The sequence below is a fragment of the Poecilia latipinna genome, unplaced genomic scaffold (assembly GCF_001443285.1).
Source record: "Poecilia latipinna isolate Pla-1442-1.1 unplaced genomic scaffold, P_latipinna-1.0 Scaffold25, whole genome shotgun sequence".
NCBI lineage: Eukaryota > Metazoa > Chordata > Actinopteri > Cyprinodontiformes > Poeciliidae > Poecilia > Poecilia latipinna.
This window is the reverse complement of record NW_015112641.1, coordinates 438,162-453,286: the sequence shown is the minus strand read 5'-3', so window position 1 is coordinate 453,286 and position 15,125 is coordinate 438,162. Positions and strand designations below refer to the sequence as shown.

The 15,125-nt window shown below is 38.6% G+C and overlaps 1 protein-coding gene across 1 annotated transcript; it reads right to left on the bottom strand.

The window, feature by feature from the left end:
* Positions 1 to 672: 672 nt before the first annotated feature.
* srp68 (signal recognition particle 68) lies at positions 673 to 14,781 on the bottom strand. Its single transcript, XM_015037958.1, has 16 exons — positions 14,618 to 14,781; positions 14,123 to 14,189; positions 13,139 to 13,252; positions 11,868 to 12,063; positions 11,592 to 11,674; positions 11,363 to 11,472; positions 11,198 to 11,277; positions 10,125 to 10,265; positions 6,550 to 6,648; positions 5,338 to 5,402; positions 4,923 to 5,076; positions 4,697 to 4,791; positions 3,406 to 3,535; positions 3,257 to 3,332; positions 3,094 to 3,146; positions 673 to 1,941 (listed from the first exon to the last, which is right to left on the bottom strand). The coding sequence occupies exons 1-16, from the start codon at positions 14,703 to 14,705 to the stop codon at positions 1,714 to 1,716; spliced, it is 1,779 nt and encodes a 592-aa protein (XP_014893444.1). The 5' UTR covers positions 14,706 to 14,781; the 3' UTR covers positions 673 to 1,713.
* Between the last annotated feature and the right edge of the window lie 344 nt (positions 14,782 to 15,125).

Here is a 15,125-nt window from a genome sequence, read left to right as displayed (position 1 = left end):
TGCTTTGCCTCATTACCTGCGTTTCCATAACAAATGTGCGCAAAACCTCTTACACTCCTTTTTTCAAGTAATAATGACTAAAAAAAAAAAAAGAATCAGAAAACGGATTTTGGTGCCAATATATTTTATTTCTGAGCCTGGAGAGAAAATGAAAACATTCCCATCATTATTTTCAGATGTTTCAACAATCACTAAGACTCTTCACTGCAAAACCACAAAGTCTAACCAGGGATGTTGGTCCAGTTTCTGCTGCAAATATCTTATTACTCTAGAAATTAAACAAAACTAATCCAGAAGTAACTTTTCAGCAAGGTGTAGGAGCTCGTTTTAAGTCAATAACTCCTTAATTTTGATGACAAAGTACTAGATTATTTCCCTCGTCATGAGTGAATTTATCTGCCAATGGAAATAGCACTTTTTCTTCAATATTAAGGAATTGTTTACTTAAAACAAGCTCCTATTTTTTTTTTTTGCTGGAGTTACTTGTCAGTTTGTTTTTCTTATTTCAAGTGTAATAAGATATTTGTACTAGAAACTCGACAGAAAACACTTGGCAAGATTTGGTGTTTTTGCACCGTTAGACGCTACTGGAGACGAGTCCATCTTACTTCTTCAACTCAAACAATGAGAGAAGAACAAAAACATAAAAAAAAGACCAGCGACACAGATTCATGAGGGTCATTAAAAAACTCATCTGCGAAGTTTATCACAAGGAAATCAGGTCCAGAAAGGAGGAGAGGAAGTCAGCCGGTTCGGTTTAGAGGAAAAACTGCTCTTTACTACAAAACAATGGGTAGCAACAGATGTTGTAACAATGCTGAACTTCCAGACATGCTATTCATGTAGTAAAAACATTTATACTATGAGGCGTGGTGGTGTGATGATGGAAAGGCTGCTAAAACCTTCCGGATGGCTTAATGTCTGCTGAAGGCAGAAACAAAACTCCAGCAGGAGCGTCCAAGCTGAAAATATGATCAGGGCGATTCAGTCTCATCTGAAGTAAATTTATAACAATAATAAAACTTGGGAGTCCGCTGCATAAACCTAACTGGGCCTGAAAGGTTTGAATTACAACAATCTGGGAAAATATCCAAAGAAAATCAAAAAGCAAAGGTGAAATTTTCCTTTTAATATATGGTAGAAATAGTTTTTACTTAGTTTTATCGATTAGCTCTCATATCACCAATATGAACGAACTGAAGTATGGAAATCAGGAGAAAGTTAAAAACTGAAAACACCCGTTCATATTCAATAACTCAATACTGAACGTATTCATTAAATATCTCCACTATAGGGCTTATGGGAGATATCCGACTGGTTCTGAATCATATTTCTTGATCTAATGGGTCCAATTTATCCAAGAGCAAACAGATAATTAGAGTTAAATGAATTGGCCAGTTTCAGATCTATCAAATAACTCTTTTCTAAGCTTCAGGTATGAACATCAGTACATCCTGGCTTTTCCATTACAGAAACAATAGAAATGAAGATCATTTTGAGAGTCACCTGTTGGATTTGTGAATATTCAGACACTAATGTCTGGAACTATCCGGTTTTACAGAATCCAGCTGAACATGGGGTGACATTGCTACTTGAAGCTCATCTATAATCTCAGTTTGAAGGTCGGATTCGCTCTGCAGATTCCACCAATTTGGGAAAAATAGGCACGTTTTTTTGATCGACCTGGAGCCCCATCGCCTTCGGCTCTTCGGCTTAGCTGCCAAAGCCAAATATGCCCTTGATGTAGCCGGTCAGGCCGCCTTTGCCCTTTTGCTCCACCTTGTCATCCAGCGGTGGGAAGGCCACGTGGTTGAGGGCGAGGTCGAAGAACAGAGGCTTACAGGGGATGGGCTGGAACTCCGGCGGGAACTGGACCAGGTTGGGATGCTTCCCAACCAGAGTCTTGTCCAGGTGGAAGTTGTCCAGGTGTTCACACAGAGGCTGAGGAAAACATTCATTTATTACTGCACACGAGAACGAAGCTCGCAGACATCCATCGCTACACACAGATCTTGGGTGGACTCGGACCTGAACCTCCAGAGACGCATAAAGACAATTATAAATTCAGCCTTCCGTCACCTGCTTTAACCGAACTTTGGTCTGTTTGACTTGAAAGTGCGGTTCGTTTAGGGAGGCGTGAATGCGCAATCGAACCGATACGGATCAAAAATGTGAGCCGTGGTCCGGAGATTGCTCCAAAAGCAGGAAGAGAACTGCAGCACAAGGCATTCTGGGTAAATACAACCAAAACAAACGCATGTCTGGTGCTAGCAGGAGAAATTACTCATGCTGAGTCAATTGTTGAGTATTTTTTCACTCTTTCACCAAAGAAAAACAGAAATCCTACAACTGCTAAAATCTGACGCTACTCCATGTTTGTTTACATATTATGAAGAAGGAAGTCGACTTCTTCAGAGGTTTTCGTCTCGTTTCCTTCTGTGGTTCTTGGTGCAGCGCCACCACAGGTGAAAATGTAACAAATGTCATTTTGGTCCCTAATCAAACCGAGTCTACAGGAATAAAATAACTTTGTTAGTTTATAAAAACAATAAATATCTTAGCACTAAAATACAGTAAAGATCTGCTGCATCAACCTGCCACTCAGGTCTTCTGGGTCTAGTCTGCTCTGCAGGATTCAGCCTTTATGTTCATCTAATCTTAAAAACAAAATCCAGAAAACTGCAAAACAGCTGAAACACTGAGTTCCTTTAAATCAAGGCTAAAAATGCAGCTGGCTAGAGCTGCTTTTGATTAATAATAACCCAAATATTGATTAATTCCAGTGTGAATTACAGCTATTTTTCCATTATTATGTTTGTTTTTCTCTGAATCTCCTTGTTGCTGAGAGTTTACAGATAAAGTTGACATATTTAATACTCACTATAACAATACATAATATCAAAAAGCTGTTGGTTTTATTGGAAACACATCTAAGTTCTGAATCGTTACAAGATTAATTACTGACAATCCAAATTTATTGGAAAACCAGTACAGAGATAATAAAAATTAGACATGAATGATGGGTTGTATAAAACTGTAATGTAGCACTTTTTATATAAATGAACGTCTGCAGTAAAATCTAACCGGTCTTACCGTGTTATCCTTCACCTGCTGCTGAGTGCTCACTTCAGGTGCTTCATCAGTGTCTGAAACAAAGTTACATTCCCTCAGGATTTGACATGAAAAACAGGAACGGATCTGTATAATTAACATAAATCCATCTAGAAAAAGGAGGTTTTCTGAAAGGAGTTCCCACCCAGAATGGCAGCAGCTTGCAGTGAGTATTTCTCAGCGTTGACCTCGGCGATGAGCTCCTGGATGTCAGGGAGATCCTGAAAACGTTTGGAAAGACGGTTTTACAAAGATCTCTAAAGAAAAATAAAACACTGCTGGTTATGAACAAACCTTGAGGCTGTTGTTGAGACTCTTGGACTTTGACTGGACCTCCTTGGCATATTTCAGGACTCTCTCGTACAGAACCAGCGCCTCGCTCCACTTCTTCACCAAAACGTAAGACTGAGCGATGAAGAAGCATCTGAAGAAAGAGACACATGAGTCTACTGTGACTACAGGATATGACAGGAGCTCATTAATATGACTATTTTATATTAAATTAGACTTCAAGCATCCATCCATTTTCTTTACACCCTTGTCCCTTAGTGGGGGTCAGGAGGGTTGCTGGAGAGGCGGGGTCACCCTGGACAGGGCGCCCGTCTGTCGCAGGGCAACACAGAGACACACAGGACAAACAACCATCCACACACACACACACCTAGGGGCAATTTGGAGAGGCCAATTAACCTGACAGTCATGTTTTTGGACTGAGGGAGGAAACCGGGGGACCTGGAGAAAACCTATGCACAGGGAGAACATGCAAACTCCATGCAGAAAGACCGGGGCCTGTATCTGTTTTAGCTTAATTGCTGCTCTGAGTGAGTCATTCTTTTTTTTTTTTTAAATTGGCCTTCAAGCAATCAATGCTATTAAAGCTGCAACTAAATTATTTTATCAATTATTCTGACCATTAACTGGATAACAACTGGAAAAATCTGCACTTTAACCAGATTAAAGTTAAAGTGCAGATTCAATCTTGAATCTTGGCCTTTCATTCAAGACTAGAAATTCAATAAAAATTAAAATAAATAATTAAATTCCTTTATTTTTGAATAAATATTTACTTTAGTGAACATTTGCTTATTTGTAGCAAAGGATGCATCTGCAGCAAAAAACACTTCCAACATCACAACTTACCATCAATACAGTTTGGGATTAATATATTGACTATTTTTCAATAAACTGATAGAAAAAGGTGCTTAATGAGAGTTTATTTGTTGCATCATTTGAACCAGATGAAGCTGGACCGTTTTCTTTTTTTATCTTTAATGCAAAACGTATATAATTTTTGTAAAGTTTTAGCTTAATTGCTGCTCTGAATGAGTCGTTCTTTTTTTTTTTAATTGGCCTTTTTGAGTCTTACACAAGTTACCAATTAATCAACTAAATTAGTTGATTAGTAGTTGATCATTTCAACAACTGATTCCTCACAAATGATCATTTCAGCTGTAAATGCTTTAAAACCTAAAAAAGTTTGTAACTAATCAGATTTTGCAGGATTTAAGTTAAAATCTACAAACCTTTTCCTGCAGAAGAGATTCTTCTAATAGAAATTTGAAGCAAAAACACTGTAAAAACTAACCTGTAGGCCTTGTAGACCAAAGTCTTGAGGGAGACTTCCTTCTGGAAGGTGTGGTCGTCCTCCAGACCCTGCAGGGTGGAGAGCTCAGCCAGACTCTGCAGAGAGAGAGAGCAGATATGACTGAGGGCGAGCAAGGACAACCATTGCATCATGACACTTAACAGCCAATGTGAACAGTCTGTCATATTTAAGGTGGAAATGTAACGTTTCTGGGTTCTGCGGCGACCTGCAGGATGATGTCGTAGAGTCGGATGAGGTCTTGTGGTCGGGGGCCCCTCTTGTTCTCGTCGGCGCCGGTTTCCTTCAGTTTAGCCTGCAGAGTGTGGGCCATGCTCTCGTTTCTCTTCACCAGTGTGCACAGCTTGATGTAGGTCAGATAACTGGGGAAGAAGAGCAGCAGCAGGGATATCAGGTGAAAACAAGGAGAAAAAATAAAACCCAGTGCAATCCCCAGTGTTCCCAGGCTGGGCTCAGGCTGCACCGACGCATGACGACGGGTTTGTCACTTAATACATCGTCACAAACACAAAAACGGCGGCTGGACAGAGGGGATCTCAGGATTGTGTGAATGTTGATTTACATCCAACTCATCCATGAGTGAAGTGAGCGTTTTGACTGAAGCACAAGCCTCTGATTTTTACCTGTGCAGGAACTGAAGGTTGGACACTTTCCCACTTTCATTATCGGAGCTCCTCTCTCGCTGTTTCTGGAATCAGAAAAAGTATCGCTTTTAATTTTCTTCCGCATTTATTTTAAACACACTCCAAACCAACTTCAGGCCCAAAATCCATTAAAGCAGATTCTCTCTGGGATTTCACAAAATCCCAGATTTTGTGAAAAAACCCCAAAAAACCCCTGGTATCTCTGCTGCACCAAGAGGATGCGAAAAAGTTCAAAACATGAAAACTTATAACTAGCCTAGCACTTCTTCAGCCATGCTGTCTCATGTTAAAGACTGAAACTTTCCTCTCAGATTACAGTCACACAGCACATCTCGATGCTCAGTTTTGTTCATACTTCTAATTAAACGCACCGTTTCCTGAATAATGGACGACGTCGTTTATAGATCGATTTTAAAATAGTCGAGCATCAGGAACTGAAAGTTTGGTCACCACATCATAAGATGAAGGAAGCCATTATGGGGATTTATCACATCGTTTATCATTTTCACAATAAAGTCCAATTAAAGCTGTTTAAACCCTCCAAAACTGTCCATGTTATCAGGATTGTTAGTTTTACTACTGTGAAAAGTATAAATATGAAAATATGATTAAATGCAGTTATGTGCATTTTAGTGATGCAAATCGAACTTCTCTGTGTAACCGGTTTCCTAAAGAAACATTACAAATGGTAACGTTTTTATGACTTGCAGTCAAACAGCTGCAGAAAAAAACCCAGTTTTTATAAGAATAGTACCACAAAATATTGTGGTAAAACTTGATGTTGAAAATGATCGGATACGTTTAATTTAGTGTCGCATATGGAAGTGGCATAAGTCAGAATTTTTAGAAGGTGAAAAGTTTAAATTTGGGCTGTTCAGTTTGCCCTGAAGTCAGATTTTGGCAAAAAAAAAAAAAAAGAAAGAAATGAAAAGAAAAGTAGGATTTGGGTCACATTTGCCTGCTGTGTGAATGAAGCCGTAACATTTTTAATTGACATTTGAAGGAAAAAGTAGCAACAAACTTGGATGTAGATGAAAAACACAGGAAAACCTGCTCCACTGTGTTTCCAGTACATTATGTCTAAAGTGGGACTCTCCCTAATTATTCTTTAGTAACGTCTGAACATCCACACCACTCCCTGTGTGCTGGGCCTCAGTTTGTAGATTCGTAGGACGTCGGTGCGCCTCTTACCGCCTCGTTCTTCAGTTCCTCCCTCACGGCCTGGATGGTGTCTCTGCACTCGGCCAGCAGCGTCTCGTACAGATGCTCTTTGGTCTCCTCGTTGACGGCCTGCGCAACAAAAACACCAGGCCAGACCTGCAGAGTTCATCTCCAGGACGACAGAACAAAGTTCTCCAAAATGACACCAGTTCATCCACATGAAGGGTTAATTCAACTATATTTATTCATATTAAAGGACGAGGAGTTTGTAGGGTTGAAACTATGTGAAGTTTGCAACAATGAAGCAATAGTAAAGGCAGGAATGTGACGGTGATGAACTTCAGGTATGTGGCCAGGCGGGTCATCGTACATTCCTGCACATCACTCGTGTGTCGCAGCGTAGTTTCAGGGTTCAGATCGACAGAACTGGTCGTCTTCGACAGGAAATCTGAGAAACGCTCAGATATAAGAGGAATCGTGTGGCGCATTGTTTTCACGTTCAAAAGCAAATTTATTTAATTGGAATCCAGTTACTGCAGCTACTCGTGGCGTTATTATAAAGCGGGCAGCCATTTTGTATTTACAGTTTTTGTTAGAATTAAGAGTTTAAGTAGAAACCCAGAAGTTACTGCGATAAAGGATGATATTGTTTTTAGACTATTTTCAAGTGACATAACAGTAATGGTATAATAATGCAATAACACATTCGCACATATCAATAAACTTTAAATTCTAATGAACATTTAACACTGGCACTGGAAGATGTTTTAAATATCCAAAATAAAAACAAACAAAATTAATTATAATTAATTAATTATAAAGTCTCTAAACAAAATTAGCTTATTGAAACTAAAGCAGCAGATTGAAAAGTTTATCCGGTTTTTTTGGAAGAAAAAGAGAAAAACAACAAATCATGCAAATGAAAATTATTGAGCTTGTTTTAATTTATCATGCGATTAAATGATGTATTGCAACAGGCCTAGAAGCCAGAAGTATTAAATGACTCCTGTAAGAATATTTAACAGAAGAAGAAGTTTCTGAGTGCAACTCTAAGTTAAGCTGGGAACAAATGAGCAAAGATCTTCATTTTCCCCCACAATCTTGGAAGAATAAATACATTTTATAACTGCTCTTAGGATTACAATACTTCACCACATCCTGGTTGCTGTAATCGTTTTGTTTTTGGTAAATAAAATTCATCTGAAGTTGCATTCGTCTAATTTCAGAACTGGGTGAAAACCAGATATTTTTTTAAAAATAAAAGGTTCCTGCTCCTGGTTAAAATTTACTGAAACTCTTAGAAGGCTCAGAGTTTGGTTGACAAAAAAACTAAATTTTGATTTTCACGTTTCTGAGGTCAAACAATGGAGAGGAAGCAACAGGTTAGAGGATTTCACCAGAACATTCCTGGATGAGTCAAAAGCTGCTTCAATCCACCCAGGATTGTGACGTTTCTTTGAGCTGCAGACTTTCACCAACACCCAGCCGGAGCCCAGCATGACCAGCCGAACCAGTTGGACACACAATCTGATCGGAGATGGGAGAGGCTCTGCACTTCAGAGTGATGTCTGAAGGCCTGACCTCATGTTCTCTGACCCTAAGAGGAGTTCATCAGCTGTTACCTACTGGGAAGCAGCACCTCTGATAAGACATTGTGATATAAAGTATAATTTAGATGCATAAAATAAAAAAATAAAAAATCGTAGAACGGTGCTGATTAGAAAGCAGCTTCGGCTCACGTTTTGAGCCCAACATGACAGACTTTAACGCTGCAGGTTTTTCCCAAAGACTCTTTTTACAACTGAAATGTCTTGGGGAAATAAATCTGCTGCGTCTCGGTCCAGAGATCTGCTGCTGGGTGCGGCTTTGTGAAATGCTCAGAACGCAGCGATGAGACGCGACATGCCAGAGAGCTGAGTGGCGGCGGGCGTGACAGGCGAGCCGACAGGAAGGGCCGGAAGAAGAGAGCGAGGAATGTTTGGCTGATCGGGCGGGGGATTCACAGCAGAGGACAGCGCCACACACTGGTGGCTCCAGGAACTGCGTATAATGAAGGACAACAGCACTCCAAATTTTCAACATAGACCAGAATCCAAAAGTTTGAAATACTCAGAGAGATCAGTTTTCCTGATTGCAGGATTCTGGACGATCTTTAAAAGGCCTGATCTGCCGACTGCGATTCTAGTCGGTACCATTTGTCGCGGACTTCTAGGTTCCAGAACCAAAAATGTCCAACGGAGGTTGTGTTAACAGGTGGTTACGTACTTTCGACTTCATTGTTTTAATTTATTTCTTGTAAAAATATAGACAAAATAATTACTAAAAATCTCTGACAACTTAGTTGAAAACTAAAGGTAACTGACGTTAAAAGTTCAAAAAAGTGGTTAAAAAAAAGATTTTAGGAAAACCTCCCCTCATCACACCGAACATTCACCAAACAAAAGACCTCCACCAAACACCTGCTGTGTTCTTAATCACTTAATGTAATGGAAGAGTCTAAAAGCTACCAAAGTCATCTAAACAATTTCAGATATAAAAATTCATTACCAATTTTGGTTTTGAACCAACTTCAGTAACTGTTCAAAGAAAACTGATGGAAATCACAATTTACAAAATTTCAGCATAAATGGCCACAATTTTATGTCTGAAATATTGCTAAATATAGCAAGAAAGTCGCCAAGTTGGCAACAGTGGGGTTAACTGTAAACGTCCAGACATGACCTGGTGGGCCGGTCCGTCAGTCGAACCTCTCCAACAGGAAGGACAGCGGCTGATTTTTAAACTTTTGGTAGATAAGATCAACTTCACATGCAAGTATCGGCTGATCACCAATCTCCCAAAACTAACAAAATTGGCGCTGATAAATCGGTGCGCCCATAATGAAAAATAATTGAGGGTTTTTTTGTTTTTTTTACTTTAAATGCACAATATTAAATTTAGCATACCATTATGGAGCTAAAACAGTCTCATCATTCACACATTTGTTTCAATTATGAGACTGTTTTAGCTCCATATGCCACATATTAAACAAAAAGGCACTAAACTTTGTCACTAATGAGCCACTCATTTGGTGGATGACCTTACATGCCCGGTGCACAGACGATGAGCCTGGACGCACCTAAAGGTCGACGGTTCCAACATCTTCTTCCCCTTGTTATACTTATAAATACAAACAACTTTAACTGAATGTGTCTTTTCTATTCCCAGAATTTGTTTTGAAAATTTTTATATTTTACACAAAGTGAGAGGAAGGAAAGGAAAGACAAACGTCTCAAAGTGAGCCCCCTGCTGGCCAGTTTGTGTAATAACCAGCAGAGAACATTCATATTGCTTCAACTACGTTTAAATGCAGATTTTAGCAGCTTTAGTACAAATTAGTGATGCACTGATATGAAAGTTTGGGCCGATATTGATATCCGATATAAATATTGCTGTTATGGCAGATCTACGATACTACATGCATTTCTCTATTGTTTGAACACCTTTGAAAAAAGGACATTTAACCGGCAACAGTAAGAACATCTGTTTGTTTTAAAGGGTGCTGTCTGCGTTGAGATCATCACGCTTTTAAAAACATGTCGTGTTTTCACGAGTGAGAGGCTGACCTGAGCGATGGCGGCCTCGTTGTCCGCCAGACCCAGGAGGAATATCCGAGCCTTGTCGATCTTGACAGGAACGCTCCGGCCTCGCCACTCCACCTCGCTCATCGTGGCCGCCTGCTTGGTTCTGGCTTGAGTGATCAGAGCCTGAGGGGAACAAAACACTGAATTTAATACTGTCTCTCTGATTAAAAGACTTTTTAAATGTCTAATGACTCAACTCAACTCCCAAAACCTGCAGCATCATCTGTGACGTTGTCAAGGCAACTCTTTTTTTTTTAATGGACTGTGTTTTTGTGTTTTTAAAACCAACCAACTTTACAAATCCGCTTTTTTTTTTTTAACACCTTATTGTTTGCTCCTTTTGTTGTGATCAAGAATAAAATGTAGAGAGTTAAACATTTGCCGTGGCCACCCAAGACTTTGGAATACCTTACCTCTAACTCCATCATTTAAATCTCAGCTAAAATCTCATCATCATAACTTCTTCTCTTTGGCCAACGCCTGATTATGTATGGAGTCACTTAATGGATTAGTTTTAAATCTTAACTCTGCTTTATGTACTTTTTATTATTGTTTCATAATTGTGGATGAAACTGAAGCATTTTGGTCAACAAATGTTTTTAAATGTTCTACATAAATAAGTTTGACATCAATATTGTTTTGATCCAACTAATCTGGGCCGTTCACAATAAAATAATAAATCCTTCTAATAAATAAATAAAAGAGCCAATATTTTGCGCGCTGCAGCTTCCTGTCTGAGATTTGTGGTTTGCTCTGTTCATTGTGTCCAGAAAGCAGCTGAAACGACACTTATTAAATGTTATGATGTCCAAAGCAAACCTGCTTCTTAAGTAAGAAAACAAACTTATCTGTAAGATTTGTCTTTATGTGATTAACTGGAACGTCACTGAAATATAAATTAAAATAATATCAAATGTTAGAATGAGCTGCTCTGAATGAAAACATCAGTAGCAACAAAACTTGAGTTTGATTATGACCATCTGGTCAGATGCATTTTCAGAAATATAAACATCTGATGTCATGAATTGAAAGAAAAAAGCCTAGCGCTGCATCACCTCCAGCTTTTCAGCCATCATGCCCCCTCCTCCGCCGGTCAGCCTCATCTGCATCAGGTCATTGATGGCATTCTGGTCACCTGGAGGTTCACAGTGAAAAGCTCTTAGAAAACTCTCCCTACCTCAGAATAACCTGAAGCTGAGGCTCGGTAGCCAGTTACTCACCTATGTTGTAAGCACAATAGCGGATGTTGGGCGAAATCTCATCCACACGCTGGCGATACAGAACAGCCATCTCCTCGGTGAAGGCGCTGGCCAGTTTCTCATAAATGGTCCTGGTAAAAAACAGAGGAGATTACTTTTACTCTTCTTCGTACGTTTATTGACATAAATCCAACACCGACTCCTTTTTTTTCGGACACTGTACTGTAAGTAAAGTTAGATTAAAACTCACTTGCACTTGTTGAATGCCTCCATTGCAAGTTTCCACTCCTGCAGCTCAAAGTGAACCATCCCTGTCAGGTACGCAGTGTAAGCCTGGAACAAATCCATCAGCAATGACTGAAAACCGTTTCATTCCTCTCCGTTTAGTAACAAAAAGAAAGGTTAAGTGGAACACAGGGAACTTTTAATTCAGAGAAAAGTACAAGATACTTTATAATTGTCAGCATTTATTCCACACACTCCCATCATGAAAGTGTTATGAAGTGTTAGCCGGTCTTCAGCGAACCTGTGCTTCCAGTTTGGTCTTGGCGTCGACACGGGGGCTCTCGCAGAGCTTCTCCAGCTTCTCGCTGTGCTTGGCGGCTTTACGTAAACGAGCGAGCAGGTGGAACTTCTTCCTGGGCTCCGTGTTGGCCTCCTGCTTCAGCTGCATGGCGTAGCTCCACGCACGCTCCGCCTCCATCAGGACGAGCAGCAGATACCTGCAGGGATGAAGGGAAGCTTCATGCATGCACTCATTTACCAGCGGACATGAACTTCGCAAGAAAACAGCTAAAGTAGTTTGTCAAACTGTTGCAACTTCCAGGACCTTTTAAAATGACACCATAGATGATCGAGGATAAAATAAGGAAAAACTTCTATTCAAGAGAGCCACGTTTAAATTGTCGTCAGTGGTTACATTAATCAGGGAATTTATTTTTGCTCAACAATTATGAATAACTCACCTGTCCATGGTGTCAATTGGCTGTATGTAATATAATGGAAACCTGACCAATATATACTCTATATCTACTTTTTTCAGTCAGTCTTTTTTTTTTCTTAAAAAACTCTTGTACTCCCAAAAAGTGTGAAAAAATAAAAAGAATTACACAGGAAGACAAATTTAAAGTCCGTAAATAAACTGTTATTTGAAAATAATAATAATAATTTGTTTCATGGCAGAATTTTCCCAATTGCCATTTTATTTTTATTATCGGTGTAAGTTTTTAAATTGGGTTTGATGCAAATCGAAGGTAATAAATTCTGAATAATTTTAAACTTTTGCTACAACCGTAGTAAAAATTGCAAACGTATCTATTTAACCAAAGAACATGTATCTTTACTAGATTTTATAACAACTTGATAAAACACACGATGCATTGTTGTCCTGTAGAACAATTTAAAGGGGCGGTATTATTATTCTCCAGGCACATTGTGCTTCAAAATGGCACGATTAAGAAACTGCTACTAAAACAGATTTATATGTCAAACATAAATTAAAAGAAACTGCTTTGTAACCGGCCTCTCTCTTTAATTGCTTTGTGGAAATAGACATTGTGAAACAAATCGTTAAGACACACCTGACTGGTTGCAACAGAAGATTCAATGATTTCTCAAACATACATGAAAGAATCAAGGCAACACACCAGCTATGTTTTTGATGAGGGAACAACATTATGATATGAACTGATTATATTGTTATTTTCTTTAAAAAAGTGACATATTTAATGACCAAAAGCTACGACTAGATTAAGTAGTGTTGCACCAGAGTCCAAGTTCACATCAGCCGTTACCAACCTGCTGTCAGAAAGGATTTCCACTGTGATTTTCTTTCCAACAAACTTGTGTCTGTTTCCCATCTTGAAGCCAAGAGTCTTTCGGAGGCGGCGCAGCCTACGAGAGCAGTAGCCCCTGCAAAGAATTAAAAAAAAGGCATTTCCACTGAAATAAAGTAAGATAAATGTGCATTCACTTTAAAACAACTCCATTTAGAGACAATACAGAAGATATAGTCTATTTTCACCTGTTGAATTCTCTTCAGTTAGCTCAATGTTTACATTGTACAGATTTCTATGACAAAAAGCACAAAACATTTACTACAGTAATCTATTAGAAGTACTTCAAAAAGCAGTTTTACTGCTCAATACTTTTTTATTTCAGTAATAATTAGTTAAAGTAATGCTACGCTCACTTTTTGGATACTTAAGTTACTTCACTGAATGAGGATTAGTCATATTTTAACCAAAAATGCACCAGACAGACTGTATACTTAAAGTAGGACTCCTTTGAACACTAGATTTTCTTTCTATCAGCAGCTCCTTTTGGAAATGAAATGAATATAGTAAGCAGCATATGTTGTCACTGGAACTATTTTACACTATTCTATTCTTATATTATATATATATACTTTCCTTACTGTAGTTCTGGGCTTAACAGCTTCATGCTGAGAAACCTCTGCCTGAATTTAATATTTTGTCTCTTTTACATTGTACCCGTTCTTTAAAATGTCAGAATTTGCACATAACCTTATATTTTGAGATCGTTAAGATTTTTCTTTTTTTATAAATTAAAATAAAATGTTATGTTCACAGTTATTCAACGTAGCCTTTTTTAACCAAATACTCTTACCCGAGTACAATTTTTAGCTTCGCTACCACCTCTGACTGTACTGAACCATAATATTTTACATCTGTATATTAAAAGAGGTATGAATATTTATTTTCCAAGTTTATAAATGCAGTTTGAATAGAAACTGAGCTAAATAATGACCCTGAATCTCACCTGTATCTTTGGTAGTCTCCGTGCCTGAGGCCATGTTGCTGCTGGGACTCCTTGATGATTTGAAGAACTGCGATTCAGTGTTAAGAGACAAACTTTATATATATCAATAGACAAATGTGATACTATCAAGTCTGAATGTGTGTGCAGCGCTGGCACCAGATGAATGAACCAACAGTGAGCTTAGAAAGCGCAGAGCTAATGAAACTTAAAAGATGGTACACGTTTTTTTCTTCTATATTTTAGCGTTACTTTTCTGTGACAAGCTGTGTTTTACATGCAGACAAAATATCTGCTGATTAAATAAATTATTCAAAGTTCTGCGATGTCAAAAATAAAACGTTTTCATGTCCACCATGGGTAGTCAAATGACACGTAGCCTAACCGAGCTAAGCGTTACCAAGCAGCTAACGTTAGCTTAGCTTTGATGAACTAGAAACAGCTTCGGTCATTAAAAAATCACCACCCCGATGAGAAACGCCACAATGTGAAGGATACTTTCCAAACCCAGCCATCCTTCCTGTACATTCTCTTTATTTTCTTCCGTAGGAGAGAGTTTAGTCTCGATCTGCTTGTCCGCAGTCATCTCTGCAAGCTAACAGCTAATCTGAATCACACACACCAACAGCAGACCCACTGAGAGGCATGAGAAATTGATTAATCTCGCGAGATTTGGAGAATAGCCTACCTTTAAAGAGATATAAAAGCAAACAGAAATTGAACTTTACTGACTAGCGCGACTTCAACATATTCAGATACATTTACTTGAGTAACTTTATAGTAAAAATAAATAAAAAAAATACTTGTTTTCCTTTACGGTACTTTTTACCTTTACTTGAGTGTTATTATGAAGTTCTGATACTTTTAACTGAATAAAATTTCTGGATTCTCTACAAACTGCGAGTAACTGAATAAAAACAGCCTTGTTTCTTTCTGGTTCCTTTCTTTAACACATCTGATACAGATGGTTGTTACTAATTAAGTGATTTATGTTTTAAATCGGTAA